Raw genomic sequence first — 14,961 nt, forward strand, 5'->3', positions numbered from 1 at the left:
ACATTTCCTTTCCATTTCAAAAACAATTCCTTGTTGGTACAAAAGCTGAACATGTGGATGGTAAAATTGGAAATTGACAAGCATCACAATGTTCGAGGGACATTTAAATGACTACTGTCTGTGACTTAGTGTGGATGCCTGAGAAGGGCAGATTGCAGCAGGTAGTCGAGTGCTACACTCCTTTGAAGTCCTGTCCAATCTCCCCGAGTCTGACCTAACACAGAGATTTTCATCTGTTCCAAAAGCCCTCTGTAGCAAACAGTAGGCTCATCCCAGGTGTGTACATGCCCAGTGTACACACTTTAAGTCTTGTGATTGAGAATAGCATGCTCTTTTTTGTGTCACCATTGATGACTCCACACTAGTCCTGCAAATACCCTGTGTGTGTGTGTGTGTGTGTGTGTGTGTGTGTCAGGGTGGGGGGGTCCTGTTATTATTTTATTATGTTGTGAACCTTGTATCTTTGCGTTTTAAAGTATAAAGGAATAAATAGTGGGTTGGTTATCCCTTTGGGGTCTGTAGTTCCAAATAAAAGAATTTGCATAATTGAATCACATCAAGACAAATAACTATATAGGTATCTGGTCCTTAATACAATGCTAAACTTGGCTAAAGTGTTGAGCACAGCCTATCCTAAGCCTGGGCCAGCTGAGTGTTCATCGTTACTTGAGGTTCATCAGGGGAGTGTGACATTGGTCCCATAACCACATCAGCAGAGTTACATTTGTTTTGTTATTTGTTCACTTTTTAATTTTCATTATTGGGAGACAGTCTGACACTATAACATGTTTTACCTAAGCTCACTCTGGAGACCAGGCTGCCTGGGATCGCAGCATGTTTCCCCAAACCCAGCTCTAGAGTGGAATTTAAATGTGTACTAAGCTTGCTTGTGTGTCTGTAATTAGAGCTGGTTGCTGGTGTTTCACACTTTTGCTGTCATCTAAGATTGCTGTGTAGAGAATTTACAGTTCAATTAAGATATGTATCAAGTGCCTACTGTGTGTCATACCCACGTCTAGGTGTTAGGGATGGCAGAGAGCAAGCTGAGATGCAATGCCCTCCCCTGATGTAGATTGTTTGTTGTTTGTTTGCAGTACTGTGGACCAAAACTCAGCTTTCAAACACCACCGAACCTCATCCCCGTCTAGGGTTTTGATTTAGAAGAGATTTAGCAAATACACAGTGAAGTGCCAACGAAGGCAAAGTGCAGTGGCTAGCAAGGGCAGAGGGAGCCTCCGAGAGGTGCTGTTTGTTAAGTCGAGGGTTCCTAGAAATACATGCAGAAAATAGGGGCCCACAAGGAGAGTTTATAAGAAGCAAGTGGGAGGAAGGGAAGGGACTGTGCAGTGTGTTGGAAAACTGAAGAGATCCAGGGACAAGGTTGACTGATTAGTCATCTAAGCCACTGACCACAGTTTTCCTGTCTTCTGTATGGGAAAATTCCATCCATAACAGCACTGAGATCAGTTAGATTTGATTTGGGTGGAATCGTGTTCCTGCTCGAAGCACACCTATAGCATCTGGCCAGCATCCCTCTGTGACACAGGTGGTTTCTGGTAGCCACTGGTTAGGCTCATGACTTCTTCAGGGTTGGCAAGTGATGGTGTTTGCACTCTTACTTATGACTAGAACACCTCTTCCGAAGAGAAACTGCTTGCATAGACAAGGTGGGACAAGTGCTTCCAACCAAGCCTCTCGACTCCATTCTTTCAAACTGAGCTCCATCCTACAGCTTGCAAGGAGCTGGGATGTGGGTGTTGGATGTTTGATGTAGTATAAGTTGTCATAAGTTCTTGTTTGTTCTGACTTGTTCCAATTTGCCACTGTTAACATACTCATTGGAGTCTAGAGCCCTTCATTTCTAGCCAGTCCTGAGATGACTCAAAAGTCCTTTTGATACTATCTCTGGTTGCTTTGGTAAACTCATTTGCTTCTAGTACAAAAAGCACTCACTGTATTTCTTGTCTCAAATTGAGATTAAGTCATTTGTCTCCAAAGCCGCAGTTCCTTTCTGTATTTAAGAGAGCACAGAATCTGGGTATCAGGAGATACCTGTGGTAACTAGACTTATCTTTGCCTCCTTTTTTCCCACACCAAAGATCCTGACTTTTAGTAACATCAGTGTAACTTCTAATTTTTCCACTCACAATGTATGTATCACAAATACTATTGTTAAAACAATACCAATAGTGCCTAGAAACTGCTAATAATGCTACTGAAAATGGTGGGTTTTTTTCTTCTTCTGATATTCCTACTACAGCTCAGATGACAGTGCTTTGCTCAGATGTAGTGTTTTGTTATTAAGAGTACAACATGGGCTTGGGAGATGGCTGGGTTGGTAAGGTGCTTTCTGTGCAAGCATCACGAGGAGCCAAGTTTGAACCCTAAAACCCCTCTACAAAAGCTGGGTATGGTGGCACAGCCTTGTGATCCCAGCACTGGGGAGGCAAAGACAGGAATGATCCTGAGGCTCACTGGTAGGCCGGCCTAGACTGGTGGGCTGCTGGCTATAAGATACCATGTCTCAGAAAACAATGTGAACAGTGATGAACAGGAAGGCCTCTGGACTCCACACATACACATGTTCATATGTACACACACATGCACAAAATAATGCAGTAAGTAGACTGTACTCTTATGTATGTGACACAGATTCATTTTCTTTTGATTCTTAGGATAGCTTCTGAAGATTAATGTATATAATTCTATAAAGTACTTCATGACTCCCAGTCAGATTCATGTAAAGAGTTAGTTTAAAGAAGTTTAGTGTTCTATTTTTTCTACTATATTTTCTGAGTCATTATCCTGCTGCCCTGCCCCATCCCCATTCTGTGCTCTTTCCGTTTTGAGACAGGGGCTCATGTAGCCCAGGCTGGCATCAAACTTGCTATGCAGCTTCTCATGTGCTGGGATGACAGGTGTGTACTATCATACCTGGCTGGGATAACATTTTTGCTCAGTAAGATTTTAGTTCATTGACTTGCCTAAATATTATTGCTGGCCTTTTAAAAACACAAAACATACTCACATAATTGCCAATAAACCACTCTTTGTCTCCTAAGTATGTGTCCAAATCTTTCAGAAGATGAGGTGCTTGACGTGTGAGCAAGTCATTGAACGTCCGCTCCTAGGAGAGAGCAGACATCCTGGTGAATAGTGAGAAAGGTGAGAGCAATTTGAATTGTGAGTTAGAAGGAGTGAAAGTGGCTATGCACTTTCGTCATAGTTATGACCTTATTGAGACCTGACTCAGTCATTGATTATGTTTTAAAATTACGTTTATTTTGTGTGTTTGGTGGGTACACATGTTCCACTGAGCCTGGTGGAAACCGTAAGGCAACTTTCAGGAGTCAGTTCTCTCCTTGCACCATGAAAGGGATCAAACCCTTGCTACTCAGGCTAGCAGCAAGCACCTTTGCCCAGCGGAACTGTCTCACCAACCCTATTACTCATTTTAAAGTATTTTTGCCACCAGTTTCATTGTGTATTTTCGTGGTGGTATTACATCACACAGGACATTTCAAACAAACATTTTATATGCATATATATTATTTATACACACATACACACCATATTTTCTGCATCCATTACTTTATTTTAGACAGGTAAGTTCTACCACTTGTCTACTGTGGACAGTGCCATGATAAACATCAATGTATAAGTGTCTCTGTGATGTGCTGATGTAAATATCGAGAGGCATTAGGCAAGTTGTGGTATATCTGAATTTAGTTTATGAGAAACGTCTATGACTTTTTCCTCTCTTGTAATGAAAAATTAACATGTTCTTAGACTTCTGAAATCCCCCTTTAACCTAAGGCCCTTATACTTATGTAACTCAACTGACAGAAATAGATGTGTGGCATTCTATGAATCGGGATGCTCCAGTTTGGGTTTCTCCCTCATTACTGTACCTGACGGGTATAAAAGGCCATAATGAATCATGACACCCATGGCGGTTTGAATAGGTATGGCCCCATAGATTCGTGTGTTTGAATGCTTGGCCCATAGGGCTTGGCACTATTAGGAGGTGTGACCTTGTGCCAGGAGGTGTGTCACTGTGGGGGCAGACTTTGAGGTCTTATATGCTCAAGCTATGCCCAGTGACACAGTCTCCTTCTGCTACCATTGGATCAAGATGTAGACCTCTCAGCTCCTCCTCCAGAACCTGACCTGTTGGCACACTGCCATGTTTTCTACCATGATAATAATGGACTAAACCTCTGAAAATGTAAGCCAACCCCAATGAAATGTTTCTCTTTGTAAGAGTTGTGTTGGACTCTTCAAAGCAATAAAGCCCTAACTAAGACAGCTCCCATGGGACCTTAGGGATGTTTCCTCCCTGACAGCCACTGTGCCTTAGTATGAGTTTTGTCTGCCTTGCATATTAAACACATGACACACCAACCACTCCCTTCTCATAAGTTATGTAAGGTGATATAAACAAGCAATATCCCGAGAAAGAAAGATAAATTCAAGACACCCATAAAACAGATCGATGCCTTTATTACATAGTTATGTTTTATTTTTGTCTCTGAAAATCAAGTAATTTACTTGTAGCCTCTTCCTTACTGAGAACTGTGTGCTTGCCGGACATGTTGGTGCATGTGATCTCAAATCCCTGTGATCTCAAATCCCTGGGTTAGCCTTGAATATTAGTCAATGCTAGCCTATATCTGCTGGACAGCTACACACAGTGGGGTGCAGGACATAGATGCTGGAAAGTTTTGCAAAGGCCATGTGTACTTTCTAATGGTCACGCCCACATTGTCAAGTCCAAATAAAAACTTATAATACCCACATCATTGATCGCTCCTTTACCTCAAAGTTTCTTTATAATTCGTCAAATTATTTCCAACTAATAAAATTTAAATTACTATATAGAAAATAATAATTTCTTAAGGTTCATTATTAAATAAGATGAAGAAATACAATTGTTATATCTTTTGTTTTTAGGTAGGGGTGTGTGTGTATGTGTCTGCGTGTGTGAGTGTGTGTGTGTGTGTGTGTGTGTGCGCACGCGTGTGAAGTCCTGGAGAAGCCTTAAGCATGCCAGGAATACTCTGTCACTGAACTCTGTATCTCCAGCCCTATATATGTTTCCTGTTAAATCTAGGTGGCCACTCTGACTTGCTGGACTCTGACATTTCTGGTCTCCTCTTCAGTGATGTTGTGAGCTGGGTTTTGCCACTGAGAAGGCTATAGAAGCTTGTGTGTTTCTCACTGTTTCCAATTCCTCACCACCACTCTGAGTCAATGTTGAAACTGGACCTTCAGAATTACTGCTCTCCTGCTCGTTTCCCACCTGCATGCTGCTCTTCACGTGAGAAAACAAATGTAGACACACTGGGTAGCTAAATAATGAGTACTCATAATAAAGTCAAAGGCAGTCCTGGTGACCAGCGTTCACACACTTACTCTTTCACTTAATCCTTACAATTGGAAACAGAATTTTAGCAACAAATACAGAAATAACAGCATTTACTCTATCTCATGTCTTATATGTCCTTTTTGAGGACATATAATGACAGTTTTTTTCAGTCAGACTTGTGTGATGCCCCACATCTGTAACCCCCTGCACTTCAAAGGCAGGGTCAGGGGAACTGCAAGTCTAGGCTGGGCAGAATAGCGAAATCCTGCTCACTAAAAGACCAAGTGTGGATAGTCAGTATTTTGATTTCGAAAATGCCATCTGACCACAAGGTGGCAGCAACTGACCCTGCTCTGAGACAGAGCAAAACAGACTTCATTGATGATGTATTCAGAGCTATTAGCAATCCCTCTGAAATATGTTCTTTTGCATAACTTGTTCCTGAACCTGAGTTTCTATGTCTTTTAAACGGGGTTTTAGACATTTAAGAGCATCGCCCACCGTGTTATGCACAAAGCTGGAGTATAAGGTTTATGAGCTTTATTAGATAGTCTCCTCTGGGATGTCAGCGGTCCTCAGCCATAGAAAAGTAGCAAAGGAGAGAGCAGCCAAGAAGGGGGCAGACTGCCTTGCAGTGGGGTCTTTGGCACCCACCCTGGACACAAATCTTTATACACTTTCTTTCTATATTGGAGAAAAAAGATGTCACATGTGACAAATATAAGGGCAAATTAACAGTTAACTCTATAATATCTAATTGTACTAGCTGAGGTTTAGTGAACTCTTTCTACCTTGTCATATGTATATCCACTACCACTAGATGCTCCCAACATGCTTCACAGGTAAGCCCCTTTTGTCTATACTTCCCACTCAAAGACACTGAACTGTGAAAAGGGAATTGCCACTGCAAAGAAGGCAATAGGGGGTTAGGGATTTAGCTCAGTGGTAGAGCGCTTGCCTAGGAAGTGCAAGGCCCTGGATTCGGTCCCCAGCTCCGAAAAAAAGAACCAAAAAAAAAAAAAAAAAGAAAAAAGAAGGCAATAGGATTCAAGCCCATTATTATGATGCCAGAGCCCAAATACATTATGCCAAAGAGTCTTTTAACTCTTCTGTCATCAAGGCTGAGCTTTTCAAGACTTTGTCCTGAATATCTCTATCTCCCTGTCTCTGTCTGTCTATGTCTCTGTCTCTGTCTTTCTCTCTGAGATAGTCAGTTAGATAATAAAACCTGTCAAGAAATAGTCTATTTAAAAACATGATAAAATTTTAAAAGGTGAAAATTTTAGAACTCATGCATCCATGAGTCAAGTTGAGGATGTCCCCTGAAAGCACAATAAAACAAAACAAAAAACCAAACCAAAATGAAAAACCAAAAAATGGTGGTAAAGATCTCAGCTCTCAGCACCCGGGGTTCTGCATGACAAAGGGAATACAGGCAATGGTGGAGCAACTCTAAACGATTTTAAGAATATTTGAAATATTCAAAGTGTCAGGCTGAATCAGTCCAAACAAGATGGTGCCAAGATGGCTCAATTGAGAAGATGCTTGCTGTTCAAGCAGGGGGACCTGAGCTGGGATCTCTAAGGCCCATGGAGAAATCAGGCTCTCTAACAGGCAGCTGTAACCCCAGCACTGAGCAGCAGGAATGGAAGGGCAGTGGGCTTTGTTGTCTGTCATCTAGTTGAATTGGTGACCTCGAGGTTCAGTGAGTGACTGCCTCAATCACTAAGCTGGGGAAGGATTGAGGAAGCAACTGAACAAAAATCTGTGGCCTACACATGCATGCATATACATATGTGCATCCAGGCACACAAGAAAGAAAGGTGGTGCCAAAACCTCACTATTTCTTTCATATGTGTATGTGTGTACATACATATATACACACATATAACTTGTTTGCCTGTTTTGTGAGATAGACTCTCACTATATAGCCTTGGTTGGCCCAGAGCTTCGTATGTAGACCTGGAACTCTACATAGGAAGAGATCTGCTTGCTTCTGCCTCCACAGTGCTGGGGTTAAAGGTGTGTGTCTATATAAGCAACAAAAATCACCATTCTAAACATTTAGAACTTTAAGGAAAATAATTAGATTAGCCAAACTTGTCAACAGCCAAGAGCCTGTCGTGTCTTCAAATGCTGGTGGAACACTGTTTGCGTTATAGAAGTCCTTACCCAACAATCTTAGTTTTAGTGCTGTGATAAACACTATGACCAAAAGAAACTTACAGAGAAAAGGGTTAATTTCTGTTTATAGCTCTCAGGTTACACTATCACTGAGGGCAGGAGTCTGGTAGCAGGAACTGAAGCAGAAGCTGAAGTCCTGGAGGAGAGCTGCTTATTAGGTCCTTTGTTTTTCTAGCCTGCTTTCCTATAGAACGCAGCACCACCTACCCAGGGATAGCCCCACCCACAATATCAATCGATAATTAAGAAAATACTCCACAGCTCCACCACCAGAAAACTGTGTGGCTGGGGAGTGAAGGAAACTATGGCCACCTTCATTCTGTACACCCTGGTGCTGATTCGAGTTCTCCTGAGTATGAAGAAGAACGGCTTTGGTGTTGACTGCTGGAATGGCTTCGGGAGCAAGGTTCAAGAAGGGAGAAACCACTGAGGACTGGGCTAAGTGGGAGCTTCAGGAATAAAGTGATCTGACTGTGGCTGCACTGCACAAGGTGGACCACATCTCATTTGAGGTCCCGCTTGACCAGATTCCCTTTGCCAACATGTGACCTAATGACAGCTACTGGTTCCTACTCGTGCGTCAGAAGAAGTTGTTCCAAGGGCACTGAGGTTCCAGAATCAGGACACCATCCTCGACTACTTGCTGAGTGAAGTAGATGAATTATAATACAGAGAAGTCTGTCTGGTTTTGGCCACTCAGGCTGTTACACAGTCACAAGGTGTTCAAGGCACCACAAGGAGGGGCTGGCACTTTCTCTTTGCAAATGTTGGGGTTGAAATGTGAAGTGTCACTGATCCCCTAATATGTTTGAACACTTCATGTCCACCTACTGGTCCTGTTTCCAAAGGATATGACACCTTTAAGAGACAGAACACCAACAGGGGAACTGAGTAACTGGGGGTTGCCAGGGAGATGGAGGGCGGGCCTTAAGGTTTTATAGGTGAGCCCCACTTCTGTCTGCTCTGCTTCCTGACTGATGCATGACCAGCCGCCTCACACTCCTGCCACTGGGCCTTATCTGCCTCCAACTACGAGCAAGCAAACCCTTGCTCAACCCCCTTCTCCCCCCAAAAAAGAAAGAAAAGAGAGAAAGTGCCCCACAACATTCCCTAGAAGCCAATCTTACCTGTGGTTCCCCTCTTCTTGGGTGACTCTGACTTGTGTCAAGTTGACAAAACCCAAACCCAAAACCAACCAAGACATCAACCAACCAAGCTATGGAACCAGGCGAGAAACCGAAAAAGCAGCAAACTACTAAAGCGGCAAACTTTTGATCTCCTATGGTCAGTAAAGTTATCGGTGCATTGCTCACGGACACAAGAGCACAGAACAGGAGGCTGGCAACAGGGAAGGGCCAAAAGAGACATTTGGGATGTTAATGATGTGTGCATCACGTGTGTAGGGCAAAAGCAACTGAAGCCGTGACACAATTGCAGAAGTCCACACGTCCTGTGCCATCCCATCTTCTCTTAGTGATGTAGCCTTTGAAACGCTAGAGGACATGATCAAATGATGGAATAGATACGAAAGTGGGCATCACCTGGGAAACAAGACTCACTCTCAGAAGAAAGGCGTGGCTGGGATAAGGAAGGCCAGAGACAAGAGCTCTGTAGAAACCCACAGAGCTGCAGGGCACTGGAGGTCTCCAGGCCAGAGATTCCATTAAAGAGCCAGAGAGGCAATTGTGCTCAGAAGACAGTGGCGAGGACAGGCAATCTGAGGTCACTGAATTTGAGGGAAACCTTATCAGACAGTGTGGAAAGTTTCCAGGGAAAAAATGTAAAAAAGAATTAGGCTTGGAGGAGAAAATATGAGAAAGCATTACTCCAGTATATAGTCTGGACATAAATCCAAAACCTACATAATTATAGAATATTCATCCAGCACAAAGATTTTTGCATCAGCATGGTGAGAGCATAGGGAAAAGGAAGGAGAGAAGACAACGAAGGAAGAAATTCCAAGTTAGATGTGGACTGCACAGCTGCAATCGTAGCACCTGGAATACGGGAATAAAAAGCAGGGGTTGCAGGTCATTCTCACCTATGTAGTGAGATAGAGGCTAGCCTTGGCTAAAAAATAATAGAAAAAATGAAGAAAGACAGATTCTTATGGCTTCTCTAAGAGTTTATAAGAACTGTCTAAAATCGATACATCCTATTTGTATATGCTACAGGAAAATGGTGGCACACATTGTGTAGTCTACACAATGTGACACTATTTCAAAGGGAGAAAGACAAGACATACAGACAGACACAGACCCTGACTCTCACACACATACACACACACACACACACACACACACACACACACACAGAGAGAGAGAGAGAGAGAGAGAGAGAGAGAGAGAGAGAGAGAGAGAGAGAGAGAATATGTGTATTAGCTCATTGGTGAGATGCTTAAATAGGTAAAGGCACTTTCCCCCAAGCATGATCTGAGTTCAATCCCAGAGACCTACACGGTGGAGAGAACTGATTCCTGCGAGTTGTTGTCCTCTCATCACATACATGCTACGGCTTGCATGGGCTTGTACAACAATAACCACGTGCCCACAAAACAAATGTTTAAAAAGAAAAGCATGAAAGAAAGGAAGGTGTGTCTGTCCTCAGAAAATAGGAAAAAGCATTAAAAGCTGGATCTGTGGGTCTGAAGGGACAGTTCTATGGCTAAAAATCACTAACTGCTCCTGCAGAGAGCCTAGGTTTGGTCCTCAGCACCCACATACCAGCTCACAACCATCTGGAACTCCAGTTCCAGGGAATTTAAAACCCTCTTCCAGTCTCTGCAGGATCCCGCATGTACAGGGCACACATACATTCACAGAGGCTTGCACACGTCTTTAAAAGCTATTTGAGGTGGGGTTAACAAAGGCTCTGTCGGGAAATCATTGACCTTGCTTTAGAGTCTGCTATAACTTCATTTTTAAAAAGTGCGTATTTATATTACAGAGATTAAAAATGACTTTTAAAGCCCCATCATGCACTTTCTGGAGGCCATTGAAGGTTGACCATAGGAATGATAGTAAGCCCATCACATTACTTTTAGATCTTGATTTTCCTCTGCCCATGGAAAGAGTGACATGAAATCGTCCAGGGTATCCACCACTGCATCCACTTGACACTGCTCCAGCTCTGTCTTCCCAGCCAAATCTATGGGACAGAAAAAGGCCATTTTGTATCTAGCAACATGCTCAGTATACACTACTACTAATGTATCTCATAGGGGACATAGAAAATTCAGTGTGAAACAGTTGTGAGTCAGAAGACAGAGGTTGGCGGTGGAACTAGGGACTGATGGTAAAATTCTGTAGTCCATTCTTCTTTGTACAGCCCAAAAAAACTCCAGTTAAAAATCTTGTCCCAGCTTTCATCATAAAATTTCAACTTTAAGAATAATAGAATGTCTTAACCCTGGGACAACAAAGCGCCTTGACTGACAGCCAGACAGGAGCTCAGTCACGGAACCCTAAGTATCTCACCATGAACCTAGATAGGAGATAACCATGCCAACTACTGCTGAATCCTGGGAGCTGTGGCTCCTGATGGTCAAATATACAGACAGTGGTTAAGCTGTGTCTGTGGCTACAATGCACTGGATTTTTTTGTTTGTTTGTTTCTGTTTGTTGAATGTCATGTTCCTCTCAGCTGTCACATTCCCTTCAAACTGAAACATTTTGTTCAGAAGGAAAGCAGAGGCTCTAGCCTCTGGAGGTAAACAAAAGAGAAAATTGGGATTAAAAAAAATTACCAAAACTTGCAAGAATAAGACATTTTTTTAAAATTTAAATTTTTATGTGCATATAGATACGCAAGTACTCCACATGCCAGCAGTTCGGAAGAGCCTGTCGAATCACCAACTGCGGTTACAGACAGTTGTGAGATGCCATATGGGTGCTGGGAACATAGCTCTGGTACTCTGGTAGAGCAGCCAAGTGCTATTAATTGCTGAGCCATTTCTCCAGGCCCAATTTACAAGATCTTCAAAGCCTTCAATATAAAAAAGAGTAAACACTGACTGCGATTTCTTTAATTTTTTTCTAACAAGTCATTGATCTTTCTAATCTTTTTCTCACTGGTGCCAATTGGTAATGATTCAGCGTTAAAGTCTTGTAAAATTGACTGCTTTTGTATCAAATTACTAAGCTCAAGGAAATCCAAGCTGCTGATGAATAGCTCAGATAAACAACACCAAAGTGAAGCTGTTCCAGGGTGAAAGAACATGACTGTTGCACTTACTTGTAACTCTTACCTGTGATTTCTGAGAATTGATTCCTCTTACTAGCCTGAAAAAGCCACTCACCGTCCCCTCACTTCCCCACAGCCATGGTTGGACATCTAGGATCCAGGGTTTGGCGGTTACTTTGCATCAGGTGATGCCTCAGTAGACATTTCTACTTCTAAACTGCAGTAATCTCCCAGTCCCCTTTGAAAATATTCGGGGCTTTCTTCCTTCCTGAACTTCCGGCATCAAATTACCCACCGGCCACACCTGAAACCTGCAGTTCCCTATTCATTCCGCGAGGGCATGGCTACTACTGTGAGTCGGCCCTACAGAAGCTAAGAAGTTCCAGCGTGTTTTGAAAGAGAGAGACTCCTTACCTGTTGGCCTCCTGTCGCTGGAAAACCTGATCCGGTAAGGGGTACTGGGATTGAGGACTGTGTTTACAAAAAACTGAGAAGACCAGAGTGCCAGTGCTATTGTTGGTGGGTGTTTGTGACATCCTCCCCTCCCCGTCCACAGTGCTCTTCTGAGAATGACAAAGCCTGTCTACTGTACCTTTTAGCCCTTCCTTCTCTGCTGCCTAGCCCTACAAGGGTTTTGCATACTTTCTCAGATTCTCCACACTCCCCTTTCTGAGTTAACTCTACTCAGGGAAGTCCATGCCTTGGATTTTCTAACCAGGTTCGGTGCATTTTGCTAAGGAACCCTCCTTCTCTACCCTACAAACATGAAGGTTTTGTTGTTGTTGTTTATTTTTTTCTTGTGGTTTTTTTCTGTTTACTCCAAGGACTGAAAGTCTGGTGAGTCTAAGTGAGGTCCATTTGCCTGCCTCCTCAGTACTATCAGGAAGTCCTTGATAATGCAAACTTTTCAGGGTCCTTCGGGAACCCAATGTAGAAGCAAGGAAGAGTGGATGGGTTCTATACAGCCTCCAGGGAACCTTGATGCACATGAAGGCTGGAGGCCTTGGAACCCTAGACATCCTCTGAGGCTCCACCCAAACTTTTCTAAGTCCAACGTCCATAGACATATTCAATCTCCTCTGACCCTTCTCAAGCCTTCACTTGTTGAAATATCTGCTAGTACACCTTTTCATGTGCTTAAACTTTTAAAAATTAATTTTATTTTATGTATATTGCTATTTTGCCCTCATGTTCACCATATGTGAGCCTGGTGCCCATAGAGGACAAAAAGCCTTGATCAGACCAACCAGATCTGGAGTTACTGATGGTTGTGAACCACCGTTTGGATGCTGGGATCCAAACCCAGGCCTCTGCCAGAACAACAAGTAGTCTTAAGGTCGAGCCGAGTCTCCAGCTCCATGTATATGTTTGAAACAAACGACTTTGTCCCCCAAATGGGAGTCTAATCATTAGGGTCACTTGGGTGCTCAGCGTGTTTGGATAATGTGGTGGTGGCAGTGGGGTGGGGGTGGACAGTGCTAATTCTAGTAGATTATTTAAAAAGAAAAAGATCTTTAAAAGAAGCCCAAAGTTGCTTTTTAAAGTGAGACGAGCAGGAGAAGGGGAGCAGGAAGTGAAGAATGATGAAAGGAAGGCAGGTACCACCTCTGCTACCTGCGCTCACTGCCATGGTGAGCTGTGTTAGGGAAGCCTCAGGTGACACTCAGTAGATTAGGGAAGCCTCAGGTGACACTCAGTAGAGGCAAGAATGCCACTACCCTATGTTTTTCAACACCATCAGAATGAAAGACACGGGATTATGACTCCAACAGGTCAACAAGTTCCAGCCTTCATGTGCTGTATGCATTTTTGGCTGTTTTTGTCTGGATCATAATACTTGATGTTAGTATGATTTACCAATCCATTTTTTCCAGCTATATTCTAGAAAGGACATGATGGCAATGTGGCATAATGTGGGAGGAGGCAGGTACAGTATACAGAGAGGTTACTGGTGTGGTAGCACATGCCTGTCATCCAAGCACCAGGTAGGCTGTTACAGAAGGATAAAGCATTAAGGCCAGTGTGGGCTACGTAGCAAGTACCAGGCAAGTCAATACAGCAAAGTAAGACCTGTACATAAAAATATAAAGTAGTAAAATAAAAGAGCTGTCTAGAGCATCCACAGAAAGTTCTGCTAACATAGATGATACATTTATATTATTCTAATCTTCATAGCCATTCTTAATTGCACCACAGTTGAATAATAACATTTACTGAAGAAATACTAAAGAAAGCACTACCCCCACCCCAGTTATTTAAGGCCTTAACTAACAACAGGTATATTACCTGTGTTTTTGGTCAAATATCTTGCTATTGCGAGGCTCTGGTGAAGTGTAAGTCCTTCCACCTCCAAAACAGGGATTTTGCCAAATGGAAGAGCTAAAACAGACCAAGTGATGGTTCAGCTTGAGAGCAGAACAAGGAACGACAAGAGAACTCAAAACAATAGGAACAAAGCATTAAAGTCACGAAAATTCTTAAATAAGAATATATGTGTATATATATGTTTTTATATAATGTATATAAACTTTAAAATATTACTTTAAAAAATACTGTACTGTTTGATCTATATCCAAGTCTCTCAAAACATTTCTTCTTAAAAAGGACAATTTCGCATTCTCTGGCACAGTCTTTACACTTTGCTAGCTTTGAAAACTGGATATAAAGTCAGTTAAAGAATTGACTGTAGGGGTTGGGGATTTGGCTCAGTGGCAGAGCGCTTGCCTAGGAAGCGCAAGGCCCTGGGTTCGGTCCCCAGCTCCGGAAAAAAAAAAAAAAAAAAAAAAAAAAAGAAACAAACAAAAAAAAAAGAAACAAAAAAAAAAAAAAGAATTGACTGTAAAAATCATGTTTACGAGTGGGGCCCGTAGCTCAGTTGGTAGAGTGCCTGACTAATATGCACAAGGCCCCGCAAGTCTCTGAGTTTGATTCCCAGCACAGCATAAATAGAGTGTGCTGGTTAATGCCTGTAACCTTAGCACTTGTGAGGTGAAGTCAAGTGGATCATGAGTTCAAGATGATTTTAAACTTGTTACTGTTTGGACAATGTGAGAGCTGCTCTCAATGGAAACAAACTAACAAACAATAACACAAATGTTTACAGGAATACCACGGGCTGTAGTATTGCATTATGAATTATAAATTTACTACTTTTTAAAAGACTTACTTGTTTTTATTTGTTTTTGTGTTATGAGTGTTGTGCCTGCATGTATGTAAGTGCACTATGC

At 42.5% G+C, this 14,961-nt stretch overlaps 2 protein-coding genes and 1 pseudogene across 7 annotated transcripts in view; 2 read left to right on the forward strand and 1 right to left on the reverse strand.

Annotated features, from left to right (window-relative positions):
* Positions 1-5,394, forward strand: part of Smarcad1 (SWI/SNF-related, matrix-associated actin-dependent regulator of chromatin, subfamily a, containing DEAD/H box 1`) — a 69,334-nt gene extending 63,940 nt beyond the window's left edge. For both annotated transcript variants that reach the window (XM_039107564.2, XM_039107565.2), the window contains exon 24: positions 5,114-5,394. In XM_039107564.2, the coding sequence (XP_038963492.1) occupies positions 5,114-5,202 (89 nt within the window). In that variant the 3' untranslated portion in view covers positions 5,203-5,394. The remainder of the gene's footprint in view (positions 1-5,113) is intronic.
* Hpgds (hematopoietic prostaglandin D synthase) overlaps positions 1-14,961 on the reverse strand; it is a 29,469-nt gene that overhangs the window by 5,397 nt on the left and 9,111 nt on the right. For 2 of the 5 annotated variants that reach the window (XM_006236602.5, NM_031644.2), the window contains exons 3-5: positions 14,021-14,113; positions 10,590-10,699; positions 3,029-3,127 (exon numbers count right to left, since the gene is read on the reverse strand). In XM_006236602.5, coding sequence (XP_006236664.1) covers positions 3,029-3,127; positions 10,590-10,699; positions 14,021-14,113 — 302 coding nt within the window. Of the gene's footprint in view, positions 1-1,150; positions 2,012-3,028; positions 3,128-10,589; positions 10,700-14,020; positions 14,114-14,961 lie in introns of those variants that run through there. The other 3 variants (XM_006236603.5, XM_063286650.1, XM_039108297.2) reach the window with 2 other exon arrangements.
* Positions 7,846-14,566, forward strand: LOC134486776 (oxidized purine nucleoside triphosphate hydrolase-like; annotated as a pseudogene).

This window comes from Rattus norvegicus, chromosome 4, assembly GCF_036323735.1.
Source record: "Rattus norvegicus strain BN/NHsdMcwi chromosome 4, GRCr8, whole genome shotgun sequence".
In the NCBI taxonomy this organism is placed as follows: Eukaryota; Metazoa; Chordata; class Mammalia; order Rodentia; family Muridae; genus Rattus; species Rattus norvegicus.